Source organism: Microtus pennsylvanicus, chromosome 5 (assembly GCF_037038515.1).
Source record: "Microtus pennsylvanicus isolate mMicPen1 chromosome 5, mMicPen1.hap1, whole genome shotgun sequence".
Lineage (NCBI taxonomy): Eukaryota > Metazoa > Chordata > Mammalia > Rodentia > Cricetidae > Microtus > Microtus pennsylvanicus.
In genome coordinates, this window is record NC_134583.1 from 41,843,228 (window position 1) to 41,861,759 (window position 18,532).

The 18,532-nt window shown below is 54.8% G+C and overlaps 1 protein-coding gene across 10 annotated transcripts; it reads right to left on the reverse strand.

Annotated features, from left to right (window-relative positions):
• Positions 1 to 1,061: 1,061 nt before the first annotated feature.
• Relt (RELT TNF receptor) lies at positions 1,062 to 18,048 on the reverse strand. Of its 10 annotated transcripts, XM_075971577.1 has the most exons (13): positions 16,117 to 16,269; positions 12,945 to 13,051; positions 8,384 to 8,503; positions 8,152 to 8,221; positions 6,786 to 6,860; positions 6,502 to 6,668; positions 6,239 to 6,318; positions 5,258 to 5,515; positions 3,941 to 4,021; positions 3,554 to 3,635; positions 3,192 to 3,476; positions 2,609 to 2,807; positions 1,062 to 2,452 (listed from the first exon to the last, which is right to left on the reverse strand). In XM_075971577.1, the coding sequence occupies exons 4-13, from the start codon at positions 8,215 to 8,217 to the stop codon at positions 2,405 to 2,407; spliced, it is 1,341 nt and encodes a 446-aa protein (XP_075827692.1). In that variant the 5' UTR covers positions 8,218 to 8,221; positions 8,384 to 8,503; positions 12,945 to 13,051; positions 16,117 to 16,269; the 3' UTR covers positions 1,062 to 2,404. The 10 variants fall into 10 exon arrangements, with proteins under 10 accessions (XP_075827692.1, XP_075827693.1, XP_075827695.1 ...); XM_075971578.1 differs by lacking the exon at positions 12,945 to 13,051; XM_075971580.1 differs by lacking the exon at positions 8,384 to 8,503.
• Positions 18,049 to 18,532: the final 484 nt, after the last annotated feature.

Here is an 18,532-nt window from a genome sequence, read left to right on the forward strand (position 1 = left end):
GGTGGGTACTCAAAACGTGCCCATCCTGTCAAAGGTTGCTTTTCTTCTCCCCCACCACCATTCCTGGCACTGCTAGGCCAGCCACCTACCATGGTTTCTGCCCAGAAAACTGTCCTCAGTGAAGTCAGGCTTTCTGAAGTCCAGCATAGCCACCTGGACCCCTTCTTTAGGTCAGCCTTCCACGCCTCACAAGTCCTTCTGCCTCCATGGGACAGCCAGTAGTTTTTGCCTGTCTCTTCCATTTGTTTTTGTTTTTCAAGACAGGCTTCTCTGTGTAGCCCCTAGGCTGTCATGGAACTCACTCTGTAAACCTAGTTGGCCTCAAACTCCCACACCTGCTTCTGCCTCCTGAGTGCTGGGATTAAAGGTGTGCCACCACCGTTCAGCGCTTTCTTCAGTATTAAACAGTATACCACACATTAACAAAACCCCACCAACCATGGTGGCTTTCATATGGGATGGTGTTCCTTGATTATCATGGTATTGGTTCAGCTCTCACCAAGGAAACTACCAAGGCCCTGTCCACCCTGCTCTCCACCACCCCGCCCCCAGGATACATGACAGACTTTCTGACCTCTTGGCCAACTTTCCCCAAACTCTATACCCTTTATTGGCCACCAGGACCCTGATGGCTTTCTTATCACCAGGCTCTAGGATCTGCCCTGAGAGCTTTTCCTAAAAATGGACCCTCCCAGCCCAGTTGGCTGTAAATGCCCACCTGAATCTTTGTAAACTATTCCTTTTACCCAGATCTATCTTCCCAGAGCTCCAGCAGCCTCCTGCTTCCTTCCGGTGCTCCTGTATAACCAAGAGGACCAAGACTTTGTCGTCCCAACAGCCATGGAGAACCCTTAGTCCCTCCCACCTTTGGCCTTTGCACACACTGCTTCCCACTTGGTGGAACACATCCCCTCCCACACTCTGAGCTTCTACATGTCTACTGCTTCCTGTAGAGCTGTTGCCACTCACCACATGGCTCTTGTGCCCTCGAAACATATTTAGTTCATGTCAAGATGTGTAAAATACAGAAGACTCTAAACTGAAAAATAAAAGCTCGCTCATGATTTTCATAGTTATTTTATATTGCGATGAAAACATTCTGGATTTACTGGGTTAAAAATATTAAAATTAAGTTTACCTTTTTAAAAAGCTTTTTGGAATGATTATTAGAACACTTTCAATCACACACATGGCTCAGTCTGTATTTCTATTGGGAAGCCCGGCCTTTGGGGACCTTGGTGAGAATGAAACAAGCCACCTCTGCCCGTTGCCCTGGCTTCAGAGGACAGTGCTGAGGAAGGGAAGGGCATTGTCTCAGGCCCCTGGAAGCATGAGGTGAGCAAACAGGATTCCAAGGTGGGAACCGGGAAAGGAAGCGCCTCATGACACCACTTTCCACCTTTTATTACTCAAGTGTGGGGTTGGAGATGTAGGGACAGGGCAGCAGCAGGTTTCAATAAATAAGAGATGGGATGTGATGGACAGTGGGCCCCGCGCCCGCGCGGCCCCACATAAATAACCAGGCCCTGAGTCAGAGCAGAGACTAAGGCTGGATTGGCAGTTACCCTGCTACCAAAAACTCAGGCAGACATTACCACAGGAGCATGGAAACCACAGACCAGAGGCACTTTCTAGGCGGCCATCTTCCTCTCCCGGCAGCTTCAGAGTTCGAAGGCAGCAGGGTGGCCTGAGGCTCTGCACCAGAGCCTGTGCAAGTCAGGTAATTTTTCAGTTTCTTTAAAAGTAGCAGGGTAGGGGCAGTCACATGCAGTAAGCCCCTTCTGTAGGCATTGCCATAATAGTCCAATGGGAGCCTTGAAGGGAAGGTCCAGGAAGCAGCAGAAACAGGCCAGAGAAAGCAACTAATAGGAGGGTAGCAAGGTCAAGCTCCCCCGACAGAACTGAGCTCTCCTTCCTTCACTTCACAGTTAGAGAAGCTGGAACCTAGGTACTCTGCCACCAATACAGGGCCCTTTGCTACCCCTTCCCATTACAGGGCCTGCCAGAAGAGAGGGAGGCATGCCCAGGATCCAGGACATGGCAAGAGTGACTAGTTCCCAAGGCACAAGCTGGGGACCAGGTACAGACACCACTCCTCTGCCAAACCAGACTCCTAGAAGACAGAGGGCTCCTATGATGTGTTCGGGACAGGCACAGGTTAGGGCACCCTGCAGGGAATTGACTAGGGCTGCAGGAATGGGTTGGGCTCTTGATCTCCTGCTCACTTGCTGCGCGGCGAGCTGCCTCCTCAGTGGGGCAGACCCACCTCCAGGCCTTGGTCTTTGCTGTTTTGTCTGCTAGGCCTTTGCATCTTGGTCCTCGGTCCCAGCTGCAGCTCTCTCTCCTGCAGAAAGCCTTCAGAACCTCCCAGAGCAGGGCAGAACGTCTAACTCTAGACAGCCCATCAGATGACCAAACTGCTTTCACTTAGCCGAACCACATAGCGGTTCTCCTGGGGATCAGGATTGAGGGGTCAGAGCTAAGTCAGACAGTCATTTGGGCTTCAGAAAAGTGGTATCTACCCAGAGCTCCCCATACTGCCTCCCTGGGCCTTTGTTCTGTCAGGGTTGACCCAGGTGCTAACAGAAAACTTCCCCCCAGCTCTTACCTCTGCCTTGTTTTCTACTGGAGGCTTCAACCATTTAGTATGGCTCCCACCACTTCCCAGCAGTGCCCGCTGCTCAGGGGGAAGACTGGGCTGTGGGGAGTCAGGAAGATCACCCCCTGAAGACCCAGCCTCCATGACAGTCTTCACTTCAGATGACAACAAACTGGTTCGCTGCTCAGGAATGCGAGCCACACGGAACCTGCAGGAGAGGTGGCACCAACAGCCCATATCAGAGAGAGCCTAGGACAGAGAAGGCACCTACCAGGTCACAGCTTGAGCCTGTTACACTGTCCACGAGCCCTTCCTAGACCCCCAGAGACAAGGCTGTTTGTGCCCAGCTCCCGGCAGCCCCACATCTAGTTAGAGGTGGACAGACCTTTGGCCTAAGAAGTAACACCAAGACCATGCCTCTGGGACAAGAGCTCCATGTCAGACAGCACAGCTGGGAAATGACTCTTTTGGCCACTCGTACTACCCAGAAAGGCCCAGGAAAGGCTAGTCGGTACTAAGCTGACCCAAGGACCTGCTTATCTCCAGACTGTCAAGTTAGTCCCTGACCCTGCTATGTCTGTGCCCACCTTACCTGCCCACAGACAAGATGGTGATCTCACCCTGACGTCCTGTCTTGGCACTAGCTTTGGGAGCCCTGGATGGGTTGGACAGGAGGGGGGGAGCGGGAGTGATGGCAGCTGCTGCCTCAGGAGACAGCAGCACCTCTGGCCACTTCTTCTGGCTACAACGGGAGCAGCAGGAGCCAGAGAGTGAGGCCAGGCCCTGCACAGTGTGGAGGTGGTGGCGATGTGGACAGATGTGTGGCATGCTGGAGGAGGCTGGCAGCAGCCTGCAGGAGGAGGAGCAGAGATGGTCACTGTGGCAAGCCATCAAGTAGAGTCAGGCAGGGATCCCCAGGAGGCAAGCTGATTATCTGAGGGTCCCACCACTCACCTAGGTACAGGCCTGTGGCTTGTCTGGACCAGCTGTTTGCTGTGATAGTCTTTCAACAACTCCTCCAGGGCTGCTGCATTCTCTGTGGGCAGGTGGAATCAGAACCCAGCTCCAGAGTGAAGGAACGAGCGCCCCACAGCTCGGCAGATAGCCCTTGCCTGCTCCCATATCCCTGTCCCAGAGCCCTTCCTCCATCCCTCACCAGTCAAGATAAGAGTCAAAAATCACTCAGCATCCAGGGTTGGAGTACCAGTCAGGCTGAGGCTTTGATCTGGGGAGGCAGAGCTAGGCAGGACTTTTCCCAAACATCCTCTAAGGCTCCAGAAGGAGACCCCCCCCACACCCCACTCCTAGGCATTGGGTAAAACATAAAGACCCTCTCTTCACCTTTCTTCTCTGTGATCAGGCGCACCAGGACTCCAATGGTGTCCTCGTTGGCGTCCTCTGTCCTATAGGCGGGATTGATCCCTGGAGAAAAGAAAAGGAATCCATGATTCTAGGAAAGAAGGGATTCAGGGCTCCCAAGCTGCACCAGGATCTGCTGGCAGAGAACATCATAGTCCTTGCTCAGAGGTTCAGCAGAATTTACTGTGGTGTTCAGGTGATAGGACCCACAGGCCCATCACCTAGACTCAACTCTATCCCTGCAGACTGCACCAGCCTCTTCTGGGTGGGCACTGCTCCTTTCTTGGCTCTCCTTGCTCAGAACTCCCACCACCTTCCCAGGCCCATGACCTCTCTGCACTCCACCTTCTCCAGAGAACTACTTAACAGCTCTGGGCTTAACCCTTAAGGGTGTGAGAATGGACCCCGGCAGCAATCAACACTTAAAGTCACTAGGCTAGCAGAAAAGGACAGTCCTACATAAAAGAGCCCTGACTTTGAGCTGGAGCTCAACAGTACTTATTCTCACAGAGGAGCAGAATCCTGTTCTCAGTACTCACATAGTGGCTTAAAACTGTCTGGCTCTAGTTCCAGGGGATCGTAAACTGTCTTCTGACCTCCCTGAGCACCAGATACACACCTGCTGCATACATACATACATACATTATGCAGGCAAAATACACATACATAAAATTAAAAAAAATGAAATATCCAAACATAACTTTAAATCGGCCCTGACTTGTACCCTCCCTCAATAATTTAGGGTTAGGAGTTGGAGGGGCTCTGAAAGCTGGCATGGGAGAGGTTGTGTCTCTGCTGACTTGGTCAGAAGGCTCCTGGCAGCCCAGAGAAGTGCATTTGCCCAGAAGGTCTCTACCCTTCAGGAGACATTGGTCAGCAAAAGAAGCAATGGGCCCAAGGCCTTCTATCTCTGGTTCCAGTACTTGTATCTCAAACCACAGCAGAGCTGAAACCTGAACCTGCATAGTGCCTGCCAAAAAAGTGGCCTGCCAGCCCTCCTGATGCAGGGCATTCTCCTGCTCCAGACCAGAGGCCAGAGGCCACTTTGAATCAGACAACTGGAGCCTGCTGCCCCTGCCAAGTCCCAACCTTGTGGAGCAGGGCCTCACCCAGGTAGAAATCTTACCAACTTGATCAGCTTAAGACTTTACCTCTGCCTGTTGCCATCAAGGGTGCCGCACAGCACCTCCAGGAGGCCTTCCCGATTAGCCCTCTGCAGGCCTCTCCTGTCACACCTATAGACCAAGAAGGTCCCTTCCAAAATCCCTAGCCCCCCACCTGGACCTAGTCAGGTCTTACCACTGCCTCCTCCTCCAGGGCTGGGCCCAACTTCCTTGTGGGCCGTGCAGTGGTAGCCCTTCCGCTTGAGCAGGTTGCACACCAGAATCCCCAGAAGCCCCATGAGGCAAAAGACAGGTACGATGGCGATCACGGCATACTGGGCAGCTGTCTCCTCAGGGCCGCCTGCCCGAGTGCCGTTCCCAGACTGCCGAGGCTCACTGCTGCTACCGGTACCTGCTGCCACTTCCACACCACGCCGGGTCCGTCGCCCTGATTCTGAATGCCACAGAGGATGGAAGCAAGGCAGCAGAGAAAAACATACAAAGAAGTTGCGAGGCTGGTACTGTCCCTCCTCAGCCTCAGAAAGGTTCTCTGCCTGACCTGCTGTCCTGCCTTGGCCTAGCCTTGGGAGCCCTGGGTAGGTTGGGGTAGGAGGCCGGGGGCAGGAGTGATGACAATTAAGTCCAAGGACCTGAGCACAAAGCTGGAGGAAAACTAATATCCCAAGACAACCCACCCCGCCACACTCGGGAGACAAAAGTCAGCTGATGTCTTTCCTCCTTGACTAGCCAATGAGGCTCCTTTGGGCCTCAACCTTTAACTGCCCCTCACACAGACAGACACATATGGCACGCTCCTAGACAAAGGGACACAGGAACCCTACTCACATGAGTTAGTAGCCTCAAGAGGTGTTGGCTCTTGGGTCACAGGTAACTACAAAGGCACAGGTGCATGCTCACACGCATCCGTAGGGCTCTTATGGAGAGGACAGGGATAATGGGACCAAAAAGGAGACGAATCCCCAATCCTCATGGTAGCTACCAGACGCTGGATGCTCTCAATCACTCATGAGCAAGGTGGCTGACCATCTAGACACCTTCTGACTGCCTGATCGCCTATGGTCTGAAGAAGGACCCTATTGTCCCCACATGGATGCTGCATGGACTCTTGGGCTCAAATTCGCTGGCCCCCTTTCCTACCGCACCATCTGTCACTCACCGTCACAGCCACCAGTATTTGGAGGTGCCTTGGAGCATGGCTGACATGGAACATGAGGAACTCCCTGAGACCCAAACCATCTGCAGGGAGGAAAGATGGCACTGAGCTCCAGAAGTTAAACCATGTCCTTAGGAAAAACTGAATTCCTTCCTACCAAGTGCCCTCAATGGTGCCACCAATCCATGTCATAGACGGAAGCGAGGCCCATCAGGGAGCAGTGGGCCAAGAGCCCAGCATGAGCCCCACCCTCACCCTGTGCTTACCCAGGCTGGCAGTCTCCACACACTGTATCATGAGTTGATGTGCCAGCCTGGGCCTCCAACCTCCTTCGAAGGCTGCAGCGGTAATGAGGCTGGCATGGACGGGAGTCCCTTAAGACTGAGAAGGTGCCTGGGGGACAGGTTCGGCATAATGTGCCCTGCCCTGGGTCCTGTGGAGAGGAAAAAGATTACAAGGCCAGGAGTTAGGCCTGAGGCCCTGGGCATGGAAGTTCAGGCCTCCCTCTGCCCTCAAGAGTCTTCCCGGGATAGGACAGTGTATCGCTCACCAGATCAGGTTCCTTGCCAGGTGGACACAGCCAAGGAGTTATTGATGTTGGAGTGGCTAGAGGCGAGGGCAGCAGCTGGAAGAATGCAGGTGGAACACAGAAGTGGCCACAGAGGAAGAAAGTGATAGGCATGAGGCCTTCAGGGTCATCTGCTCACTACCTACTTCCTGAGTGAATTGCAGACCACATGGGCTCCCTCCCAGGATTCAGGCACACTCTAAGAGCCTGCCTCTGCCATTCCGCTGCACTACCAGTGTCTAGGTAAAGAAAGAATTATATCTGTTCTGGAATATACTACTGGGAAGCCCCAGACAGGATCAGGACCTGAAGCTCTTGAGCATCTGAATTATAGCTCTCTCAGATGAGTTACACTCCTCACCCCAGACAGATGAGCAGGAAGTGCTTCCGAATTCTTCTGAGATTGTCTCCCTTCCTGCTGCATGCCTCCCCCGCCGCACCCCCAAGCTGGGCATGTCATTAACTACCCTCTGTTTATCGTGCCTGCAGCCAAGGCTGCAGCTGGTGCTTACTTACTATTCTGGGCCCTGGGCTGAGTCTGAGACCACATTCTCCTCTGTGACCTCCCCCTGTGCCATAGCCACCCCATTCATGCCCTGCACTTAAACAGGGCATGCCACGTCCCAGAGGAATGCTCTTCTAGATGTGGGTCACCAGCCCCCTCTCTGGTGGCCTCCCTCTGCTTCCCACTCAAGTGAACGCACGGACTACCTGCGCAACTCCTAGTATGGGAAGACCCTGTTCTCCGACTTGGCCCCAGCTGCTAGGGTAGAGGGCACCAGAACGGAGCTACCCTAAAGGCAAAAGGTCAGGCCTGGCCGCCAGCACCTGCTAAGGCTGGAGGCTCTCTCCTGGAGACCTCAGTCTGCCATCCCTGAGCTTCCACGGCCACAATAGAAAGACCACACAGACCCCAAGGTGCTCTGACTCCAGCCCCAGAATCTGAGCTTCCCTAAACTAAGACAGACCCTACATCCAGCAGGAGGTGCTCAAAGTCTTCCAGGTCCCCTCCTGCCCTCCTAGCTTTGCCCCACACCTGCCTGAGGCAAGTACCTTGCTTTCAGTTGCCTGCAAATGCTAGGAAATCCCTCTGGCCCATGTGGGAATTGCTTGGGAAAGCTGAATCCCTGGCTTGCCTGTCTCTTCTAGACAGCCTGTGTCTACGGTGTCACAACTGCATGCCAGGGAGTGCTAGTAGACACTTCATTGGGTCTTCCAAGAAACACTGAGTTTAAGTCCGCCAGAGCCTGAGACTCCTGAGCAGTGCCTGACCCTCTACCCTGGAGCACTGTGGTGCACGCTCAGACACCAGCTAGTCTAGCTTCTCTGGGGCCCTTCTCCAACTCACCACAAAGAGGCAAGACAGGGGCCAGCCCAGCAAGGTCCACTTCATCGCCAGGCCCTGGAGTGACATAGACCTAGGGCAGATAAAGGAAGCTCGGAGGAGTGGCCAGGGCAGGCAGGAATGTCTTGATTGTCTCCCCTCAAGCCACGTTCATGATGACAAGACCGCTGTTGGGTGCTGGGCAAGCACTTGCCCTACATGGCAGGATGCAGGTCTGAGCAGAGGTAGGACTGACCTGGCTAGGGCCAGCCTTCTAGGCCTGGCTGAAGCGGGAGGGAAGCTGAGGGTTCTACAGCTCGTGAGGTTTCTCAAAGCAGGAAGTGCTTCCTTCCCCTTCCATAAACAGCCAGGTGCCCTGAGGCATCAGAGAGGGGGGCAAGAGGAGAGGAAGGAAGCTGAGGAAGGCCTGGGCTGGGTGTTTAAGATGGATGCAGCACCTCTAGCCCTGCTCTTATCCCCAGCCTCTCACACTCTGCCTTAATTCTCACAGGTTCAACTCTGTCATAGGCCTGGTCCTCCTCTATACCTTCCCCAGGGAAGCCTGGGCTTAGGTGCTGGCATCTCTGCCTGCCCAGGTATCATGGCAGAACTGGGAGGGAGGGTTACCGTCTGGCATTCAGCCTGCTGGAGACCAGACATGCTTCTGCACTAGGGAATTAGGATCACCAGTGTCCACAGGGAGCTCCGTCTCAGAGGACACTATGGCAAACAGACTGGATTCCGAACAGACAACAGAAAGTTCATGGTTATTTCCCACAGTCAGGGTCACAGGTGGGGTGGGGTGCTCACAGACCTAGCCCTCCCCCAACCCACTGGACAAGGGGCCACAGGCTACCTGTTGCTCGCAGAAGGTTTCAATCACAGAGCCCCCTCTCTGCTGGTAGCCAGGCTTCCTGGCTGGAAACAAGAGTGGAGCAGAGAAAACCTATCCGCCATCTGACCTGGGCCTGGCCCCATGAATACCACAGTAGGGTCAGGGATTAAAGTTACACCCAGGGGAGGGGGAGGAGCTGGCGTCACAGCACCCAGGGACTCTCCAGGTCACTGGCAGCAGGCTCCAGGCCAATTAAGGGGAAGACCGGGGACAGGGAAGGACGGCTCCAGGCTCCAGAGTAGGTAAAGGCCACACGAGGCAGTCAACACTCAACAGATGGCACTCCTGACTCATTCCTTCACGCGTCCCTTCTCAAATTCAGTCACAAAAGTGTCCCCTCCAGACCATATTCCATGGCCTCTCTGCATGCATGATGAGGAAGATCTCATCATCACAGACTTGACCACAAACCCCAAGTCTCCAGGTTGTCACCAAAGCACGGTCCCAGCCCCAAAAGCCCACAGAACGAGGACGAGGGGAGAAACGCAAGAGAAAAAACTCAAAGCCCAGATGAGGCCCAGGACCACCTGGACCCCAGCAGCCCCTTCTGGGTGATCTGAGACTGCCCTGTCCTCAGAGCCGGAGTGGGCCCACTCAGGCTTCCCTACCACAGCCGCCGCCCAGCATCCCTTGCCTTCTAATTATGCACCTTCCAATTACCCCAGTCTGGCTGATGGCCCCACTCGCAACCTGCCCATCTGCCTGCTCAGGCACATGCACACATGTGCCTGCCTGCTGCTGCATCTCCACCCCCATCCTCCAGCATCTACTACTCTAGAAACCCATGAGAAAGCAAGGTTAGAGAAGACCCTAGGTCAGAGGGGGGTCAGTGAAGGCCCCCATTCTTCCCTTGTCTAGAACGCCAGACAGTCAGGGATACCTCCAAAGCCTAACACCTCCTGAAGGCTACTTGAGCGGAGAGAAATGGGCACAGTGCAGCCCAAAGGTGGAGGGTAAAGCCCAGAAAGCTCTTCCAGCTCCAGGTACCAGGAGGAGAGTTAGCCTAGTCACACACAGTTCGGGGGGCAGGTTCTAGTGGAGAAGGAAGTTAGCTCACAGGCCACTCTTCATCTACCTGAGCCCCCAGCTTCCCTAGCCTTGGCTTCCTTGTACAACTGCAGGGCAGGCTGTTTATCTTCTGTGGCAGGAGTCTGTCAAAAGCACAGCCCAGGTAATGGGCCTCAAGTGGGTCACGGGACTTCCTCCCCACACTTCCAGGGTGGTGATTAAGTATTTGTTGGCTGCCTTGTTCACTGCTTGTCCCCCAACCAGACAGCAGTCAGCGCAAGGTTGTCTGTTATATTCACCGCAAAGCCCAGCACCCAACCCAGGCGTGGAACCTGGTTGGGCTCCACCTCAGGGGGGCTGAGGCCCAAACAATCAGACTAGAAATTCCCCGAGTACAAGCCAAACTGCAGAAACTGCCAGGAGCAGCTGCCCCAGGGAGGAGCAGCCCCAGAGAAAGAGGAAGCTGTATTGCCCGCCCAAGCCTCAGGCGACTTCCTCTTTCCTAGAATCTGTGGGTTTACCCCTAACCCCTGCCAAGTCCCCCCAGAACACTCCCGGAGTGTTTCCAAGGCCTCGGTCCACCTCTTCTGACCTCTACATCAACCTTACCTGCAGCCTAGGTGTCCTGACAGATGTGGGCGTGCCCTGAGTCAGCTCCCCCACCTCAGAATGGTGTCCCCCACATACCCCTGAAAACCTCCTTACACAAACATGCGCACACACACACACACATGCACACACACCAGCCACCTTTGGATTCTCTCTCAGCGACTTGATGCTTCAGAAACCCCTCCCATCACTTTTGGCCAACACCTACTCTTCCTCCAGAAAGCAGTTCAAAGTCACTTCCTCCTGAAGGCCCCAACCACCCCTCCCCTCAGCAATGGTTTGCCCAGCCCCCTTTCTTACCACAAGCTGTCCTCTGTGCCCAGTGCTATGCTGGGTGTGGGCTGTACTGGGGATGAGAAGTAGGAGAGATATCTTCAGAAGACTACCCAGCTATGCCAGAGAGAGAAGCCCAGAGGCGGGCCGGTCTTAACGTGCACCTGAAGCCCTCTGGTGACCTGGGAAACATCACTGAGCACAAGCTTGCCCTCCTCTGCCCTGCACTGGCTGGGGAGCTGCGGGGCCCCTTGCAGACAGCTCATGTGAAGGTGAAATGAGAAAATTCACGTTTAGTTCTCAGCACAGGATTGGCACAGAATAAGATCATGCCTCATTTTTCCCATTTGTAAATTTTAAAAAAGGAATGGCACATGTCTGACCAGCAAGTGTGAAGCATGGGAAATTCTCTTCTGTAGTTATGATCAATGATTAGGAAGGGATCAAATACATAGGAAATACCCAGCAGGCCACTCTAGGGTTGGGGTATAGGAGAGGGGAAGACTGGTACGCAGTGCCCAGGTCAGGCTGAGTTTGCACTTTTCCCAGGGCCTGTGGGAACCCTGAAGCACAGAGCAGAGGTAGCTGCCAGCCAAGTAAGAGCACCACGGGAGGAGGTGGGACCAGCGCCGGTCCTGGGGTAGGACAGGGAAGAAGGTAGATTCTGTTTCCCCGCCTGTGGCTTCTCTGCTGCCTCTCGAGGCCAGGGTTGCCAGGAAACAAAGCAGGACCCAAGCCTTCCTCAGCAGTGACTACACCAGGCAGCACAAAGGCAACATCAATAGAGGGATCCAGGTTAGCAAGGGACCCAGTGGTTCCCTGGCAACTAGGGCTGAAGTAGGGCAGTGCCCACACTGGGTGCTAGCTAAGGCTGCTAGGCATTGCTGGCTTCCCTAACAGAAGGGAACAGACCTCAGCAGAGCACTATCCCTCCCACAGCTCACCTCCAATCCATGGCAGAGGTGAAATTCCCTTTTCAGACTTGAGTAAACAGTTGGGGGAAGTCACCCATGAGGATCCCATAGTACTAGGGAAGGGACGGCGCCCAGGACTGTCTTGTCTCTCTCTGCCTTTCCAACCCTGAAGCCCAGTCAATCTGATGGTGAGAAGGCTAGTGCAGAAGTGTGGATGGGGGCTCATACAGACGGATGGGGGCTCAACTGAAGGTTTACTGAAAAGACCTAGGCGAGACTGGAGGAGGTGTGGCCCCCACCCGCACCCACGCCCTTTTGGATACTGTGCTAGTTTGTACCACGCCACACAGAAGAGAACATTAGAAACCACGGGAACCAAGAAGACTGGGGAAGTCTGGGAATTCCCAGAGGCAGGAAGGGCGGCTCCTAGGGCTGCTGTTGGGGTTGAAGGCCCAGAGAAAAATGAAAGCGGCTTAGGGGCTATGCAGAAAGAAGGGTGTCCCGCTCCCCGCTTTCTTCCCGTGCCACACTTCAGGGCAGCAGGAGCTGGACACGGCTCTGTTCATCAAGCCTCCTGGCTGCCACAGCCTGCATTTCAGCAGCTCAGGTGGTACGGCAGGCAGGAGGGGCTGAAAGGGCTAATTGACTCCTGAAGGCTGAGAAAAGGCTGAGGCAGCGGGATCTGGCTCTCCCCGCTCCTCCGGTCTGAGTAGGAAATGAATTCCTCCCCCTGGGACAAATCTAGGGACAAAGAGGTGTCTGAGACAACCGAGGCAGTCACCCCCAGGACAGAGCTGGAATGTCCCATGTCACATCTCCTTTCCAGGCCGGGTCTTGCTGGATCTCTCAACAGAGGCGTCCATGGTCCACTGCAGGGACTGAGGCTGAGCAAGCTGAGCAGGGGCTTGGTCAAGGGCTACAGCGCCTGCCACCAACCCTGAATGATCTGGGTTCAGTCTCTAGAAGGGAAAGAACTGGCTCCTGCAGGTTGTGAGCTGACTTCTACACCCAGCCAATACAAATTAAACAAACATTGTAACAAATTTTTAAAAAGAACTAGGTCTGAAAGGTAATAAGATTTACCAGTCCTGAGAGAAGGCCAGCTCAGGTCACCTCACCTGGAACCCCACTGCTTTCAAGGTCACGGGTCGGTCAGACAGTGGCAACCACACCTTTAATCCGGTAATCCCAGTATTCCAGGCCAGCCTGGTCTACAAAGTGAGTTCTGGGACAAAAAAAAAAAACATGGACCTTCCAAGGACTGCCTCCTCTGGCCCAAAGACGGGACAGCAAGGACCCAGGGGGAAAACACAGGTTCACCCCTCAGTCATGCTGCTTCGGCCCCCACCACACCCCAGAAATCAGCTTAGCTGCTGCCTTGGCCACTCCCCCCCCCACTTTTTATTGCTAATGAGTCAGGATCCACCGCTCAGCATCCCAATTTGGTTGCCAGGAACAGAAATTTAAGGAAACTGAGGAGAAATCACAGGATTCGGGTGCTGGGGACTGAGGCCCACGCAGAGGAGGTGTGCTGAGGCCTGACTGGGCATGATGTTAGTGCCAGCAGGGGCAAGGCTAGCCTCCGAGACAGCCCACCTGAGCCGCAGCTCTCCAGCAGGGGCAAGGCTAGCCTCCGAGACGGCCCACCTGAGCCGCAGCTCTCCAGCAGGGGCAAGGCTAGCCTCCTAGACGGCCCACCTGAGCCGCAGCTCTCCAGCAGGGGCAAGGCTAGCCTCCGAGACGGCCCACCTGAGCCGCAGCTCTCCAGCAGGGGCAAGGCTAGCCTCCGAGAAGGCCCACCTGAGCCGCAGCTCTCCAGCAGGGGCAAGGCTAGCCTCCTAGACGGCCCACCTGAGCCGCAGCTCTCCAGCAGGGGCAAGGCTAGCCTCCGAGACGGCCCACCTGAGCCGCAGCTCTCCAGCAGGGGCAAGGCTAGCCTCCGAGACGGCCCACCTGAGCCGCAGCTCTCCAGCAGGGGCAAGGCTAGCCTCCGAGACGGCCCACCTGAGCTGCAGCTCCCGCTGTCACTAGGTGGCTCTGTGACCTTGACCAGGTCACTTAACCCGTCTTGAGTTTGGGACCTCAAAGGATGTGGAGGGCATATTTGGATTTTCACGTATGCAATGCTGGCCAGTCAGGCAGTGGTAATGCAAGCTTTTTTTTAATCCCAGCACTTGGAGGCAGAGACAGGTGAATCTCTGTGAGTTCCAGGCCAGCCTGGTCTACAGAGCTAGTGCCAGGACAGGCTCCAAAGCTACACAGAGAAACCCTGTCTCAGAAACACAGAAAACAAAACAACAACAAAAAAAAGAAATGAAAAAGAAAATAGCGAAAAAAGCAATGCTGGCCAAGATCTACCGTTCAGTTCTTTTTGGTTTTGTTGTTGCTGTTTGGGTTTCAGTGTTTTTGGTTTTTTGACACAGAGTTTCTCTGTGTAACCCTGGCTCCTGGAACTCACTTTGTAGACCAGGCTGACCTCAAACTCAACCTGCCTCTGCTGGGTAGTGCTGGATTAAAGGAGTGCATCACCAATGCCCAGCTAGCACTACCATTTCTAACACCACAGCCTCACAAGGGCCACTGGGCGAACTCAGACTCAAAACAAGCAGTGCCCCTCCCGTCAAGGCTGCCAAGGTGCTTGGGTGTCTAAAGCACGGCAGGAGGAGCCCAAGTCCAAAAGTCTCAGCAGCGTGAGATCCAGGTAGCCTTGGAGGCCAATGTGCGCTTGCTTCCACACAGCTAGAACCAAAAGGGTCAGGAAAGCAGACTGAGCAGGAAGGGACAGTTCCGCGGTTCCCATGCAGCCTCACCTGCCATAACTCGGGTGATCTCATGGTATAGGGAGAAGATCCAGAACACACAGGCTAGCAGCAGTTCTTCACAAGCAGGCCTGAGCCCAGCCCCCACCCACCCTTCAGGGTACCCACTCAGCTATCACTTCTTCATCTCCTTTAACCTTTGCCAGTAGTGAGGAAGCTGCCTCATGGAGGCAAGGAAGGAGGCAGAGTGCAGGGCTCTCAGGACCTTCCCACTGTAAGCACACACAAGAACAAGTTCAGTTCCTTCTCTCAAACTCACATTTGGACCCTGCCTCTAATTGGCCACAGAAGGCCCCTCCATCCCCCTCTATCTGTGCCAACCAACCAGCCACACTCTGGGAGCCGCATGGGCAGTTTATTTATAGAGTGCTCGTCTTTCCCAGGGTGGATAGCCCAGGAAAGAATTCTGGACGTCAAGGCCATGGACCTGGATTTGGACCCAGTGGCACTAGGGTCTTAAAAGTGACTTCTCTTTGATTCCTGGCTTCCTTGCCTATGCCTAGAAGGACTCTGGAGGACAGGGGCTGATAGCCTTAAGGGCTGAGCACTTCGCAGGGTTGCAGTGCTGGCTTTTCTAACTAGCCCAGCCCAACTTAGCATGCACAAGGCTCTGGGTTCAACCCATAGCAGTAAAAACACAAAATCCAAAAAAGCAGTTGAGCATGCAGAGAGAGCCAGAGCAGGAGCAGTTTGCAAAGCTGCTTCCCTTGCCGCCCAACTGCCCAGGGGTCAAGCAGAAGGAGGTAAAGTGGAGAGGAGACCAATAAGGCTAGGAGCTGGCTGTGCCCTGTGTAAAGTGGGGCTGAGCCTGTTGGCTCTGTAAGTTGGGTCCCTCTGTTTTATACCAATGACAGACACAGGTACCTCCCTCTAGCAGCTACCACACCAAACAGAAACCCAGCTTGGCCTCACTGTCATCCCCAGAGGCCCAAGTTCCCAGAATGGTTTGGCTTGGATGGGGCATTGAGTAGAGCTGGGGGCTCCACAGATGCTGGGCTAGAAGGGGGAGTTAACCCTTAGTTAGCCCTTCTCCCTTCTCTCCTTTTCCTGGCCCTGAGCTATTTCTACCTCTATGCTAGAGATGGAAATAACTTGGGCTCAGCCCCTGGAGACCAAGACAGCTATTTTCAACAGCCCCAAAAGCACAGCTCCAATCATTCCAGGGAGGACTGAGGGACAGTGATCAGAATAAGAAGGGGTTTCTGGGAAAAATGGGGGGACACAGACCCAGATTGGGCAGGGTACAAACACAAAGTATCCCTGCCACCCCTGGGCTGTGTGGCCAACTCTAGATCCTTCAGAGGCAGGTCTTTCTGGTGATCTCTGGCTCAGCAGGGAGAAGGAACAGGAAGACCATGTAAAACACCCACTTGCAATTTGTCAGCCGTGTGTGCACACGCATCTCACTTTGGGCCAGGTCTGCCAGCCCCAGTATGTGAGATGAGGGCCCAGATAAGCCACAAGCAATTACCAGGAAGGTGGTGATCCTCGCCAAGCACTTCACGGGGCTAGAAGACTCGAGCTCCAGTCCGGGCACTGTCCTGACTTTGAACCTTGAACAAGTCACTGTGGTTCTCTGGGCCTCAGGTACTAACTTGTCAACAGTCACCACGTCTCAGGACCACTGCAAGGATTCAATAAAGCAGCACATTACAAAGTGTTTACAGCAGGGCCAGCCACTGCACCCTCAAAATCCAACATTTTCAGAGAATTAGAGAAAGCAGAACCTCCACATACATCTTCTATCAGGTGTGGTACCCCACTGCCACCTCCAGAGCTAGGGAGCCCAGTTACCACCCTTTCTATATGAATGGCACTGACCCTCTTCTGGGAGCAGGAGCCTCAGAGTAGTCTTTCCCAGATGAGGTTTAAGCAAGAACTCCAAGTCCAGATCAGAGACCATTCATTGCTGAGAACAAATACTCCCCCTCTCCAGAAAAGGAAGCTGAAGAAAAGAGATCTGAGTAGAGAATGTCTTTGGATTGGGATTCCAGGATCTAAAAGACCAGGTGGCTTTTGAGCGGGAGTCTGTGGGCAAGACTGTTCCCAACCTTCCCCTAGCACATGGATGCAAACCTGCAGAAGCCTGCCCCACCCCCGCTGCAGTCCTTCAGCCTGGAGGAGAAAGGAGAATGGAAGAGACTGACCCAAAAACAATAGAAGATCCCAAAGTGATGATTCACAGAGCACAGGCTATTCACACCTCGGTGCAGACTGGGAGACTGAGGCCCAGCAGGGGCGGATTCTGATAATAAGACCCAGACTACAGAGTGCCCCTGGCAGACGTTGGTGATTTCACTGTGTGTGTGAGTGTGAAGATCGAAACCACCTCGGGTCTTTCTCTGCTAGAGGGGCTACCCACCCAGTGCCGCCCAGCTTTGGTCTCCTCTCCCTCTGGTAGGTTGTATCTGGATGCAAACAACTCACTAACCTCACTAACCTGAACTCCTGAAGGGTGCCTTCGAGAGATCTTTATTCCCTAGACTCATCTTCCTTGGCCCCTCAGCGGCTGGAAAGTGTCAGGTTCTGCCTTCTGTCTCCTTACTCTGTCCTGAGTCAAGCAGACACAGACACACATTCTCTCTCTCTCTCTCTCTCTCTCTCTCTCTCTCTCTCTCTCTCTCTCTCTCTCTCTCTCTCTCTCTCTCCTTGGCTCCTTATGCACCCTGTGACCCCGTGATTCAGGGCTTGCTCAAGTTATTTAAGATTCGTCTCTTCTACCTTATACTCATAATTTTAGTGGTCCTTGCCCCGGTCACACTGCAGGCCACACACAGTGGCCTCACATACATACACTCTACCTGTCTCCGACACAGAGCCCCTCTGTGTCGCCCGCTAGGCTTGGTGTCACCACCCAGGGTCCCAGACACACGTTTACCCGGGCCAGGCCGCCTCAGGCGCCGTGTCACCCACAGTCACGGGCTGACACCGTTCAAACCCCCCCTTCCCGGCAGCCCCGCGTTGCAGCCGCACCGAGGCGCTGCCGTCCCGTCCTACAACCAATTCTGGTGTCAATCCAAGTTCCCGGGTTCCACCGACCCTTGGCAGCCAAGTTCCGCTGCTTCTCCTCGCGCACCTTCTGACAGACTGCGCAGCGCCCGGCGTGGGGAGGACGCGCAGTCGGGGAGCTCCGGGATGCGCCGGGACGGGACAAGTCGGAGCAGGAGAGTGGGGCTGCCGCATCCGCCGCGGGAGAACTTCCTTGGAGGAGCAGAGCGGGGCTGTGGGCCGAACGCGCTCTCCTTACCCGGCCGGCGGCGCAGGGTCCCCGCGAGGCGAGCGCTGGGGGCCGGCCGCGCAGCGTGCGCGCCTTTTGAATGAATCGCCGGCCCAGCAGGGACAGCTGCTCGGCCCCGCCCCTTACGTCAGGCCTCTGGCCCCGCCCCCTACGTCAGAGTCCCGACTCGCAGCCTCGCAGCGGCTAACCCGGCGACCCCCAGCCGGCCGAGGGCTCACGATTCTCCCGCCAGGCCCCGCTGCTCTCCATCGCCACCTCTCGGGACTCCTAGGAACTGCAGGGGCTGCGCGGGGCGACCAGGATGCTTTACGGACGCGTCCCTTTGAGGGGGCGGGGGGCGGGGCTCCAAACCAAGAAATAACGGGCTTGTGTTTTGAAGCGAAAAGGTGCTTGAGATTTAAATGCTGCTCAGGTACTGCCATTATTGGCTGCGTAACTAGAGCCACAGCGACCACTATCTGGGAATTTTCTTTCTTTTGGAATTGGTTGCCGATGACAACGACCTCGGTGTCTTGCATAAGGCCCAGTCTGGCTTCTGGAATCCCCCAACTAGTTAGTAAGAGAGTCTGTACGAAATGCTCACCCAGTGAATTCCTTTGGAACCTGGCCCAAATACCCCGTCTTCCAGAGTAGTTGGTCCCTCCCCCAA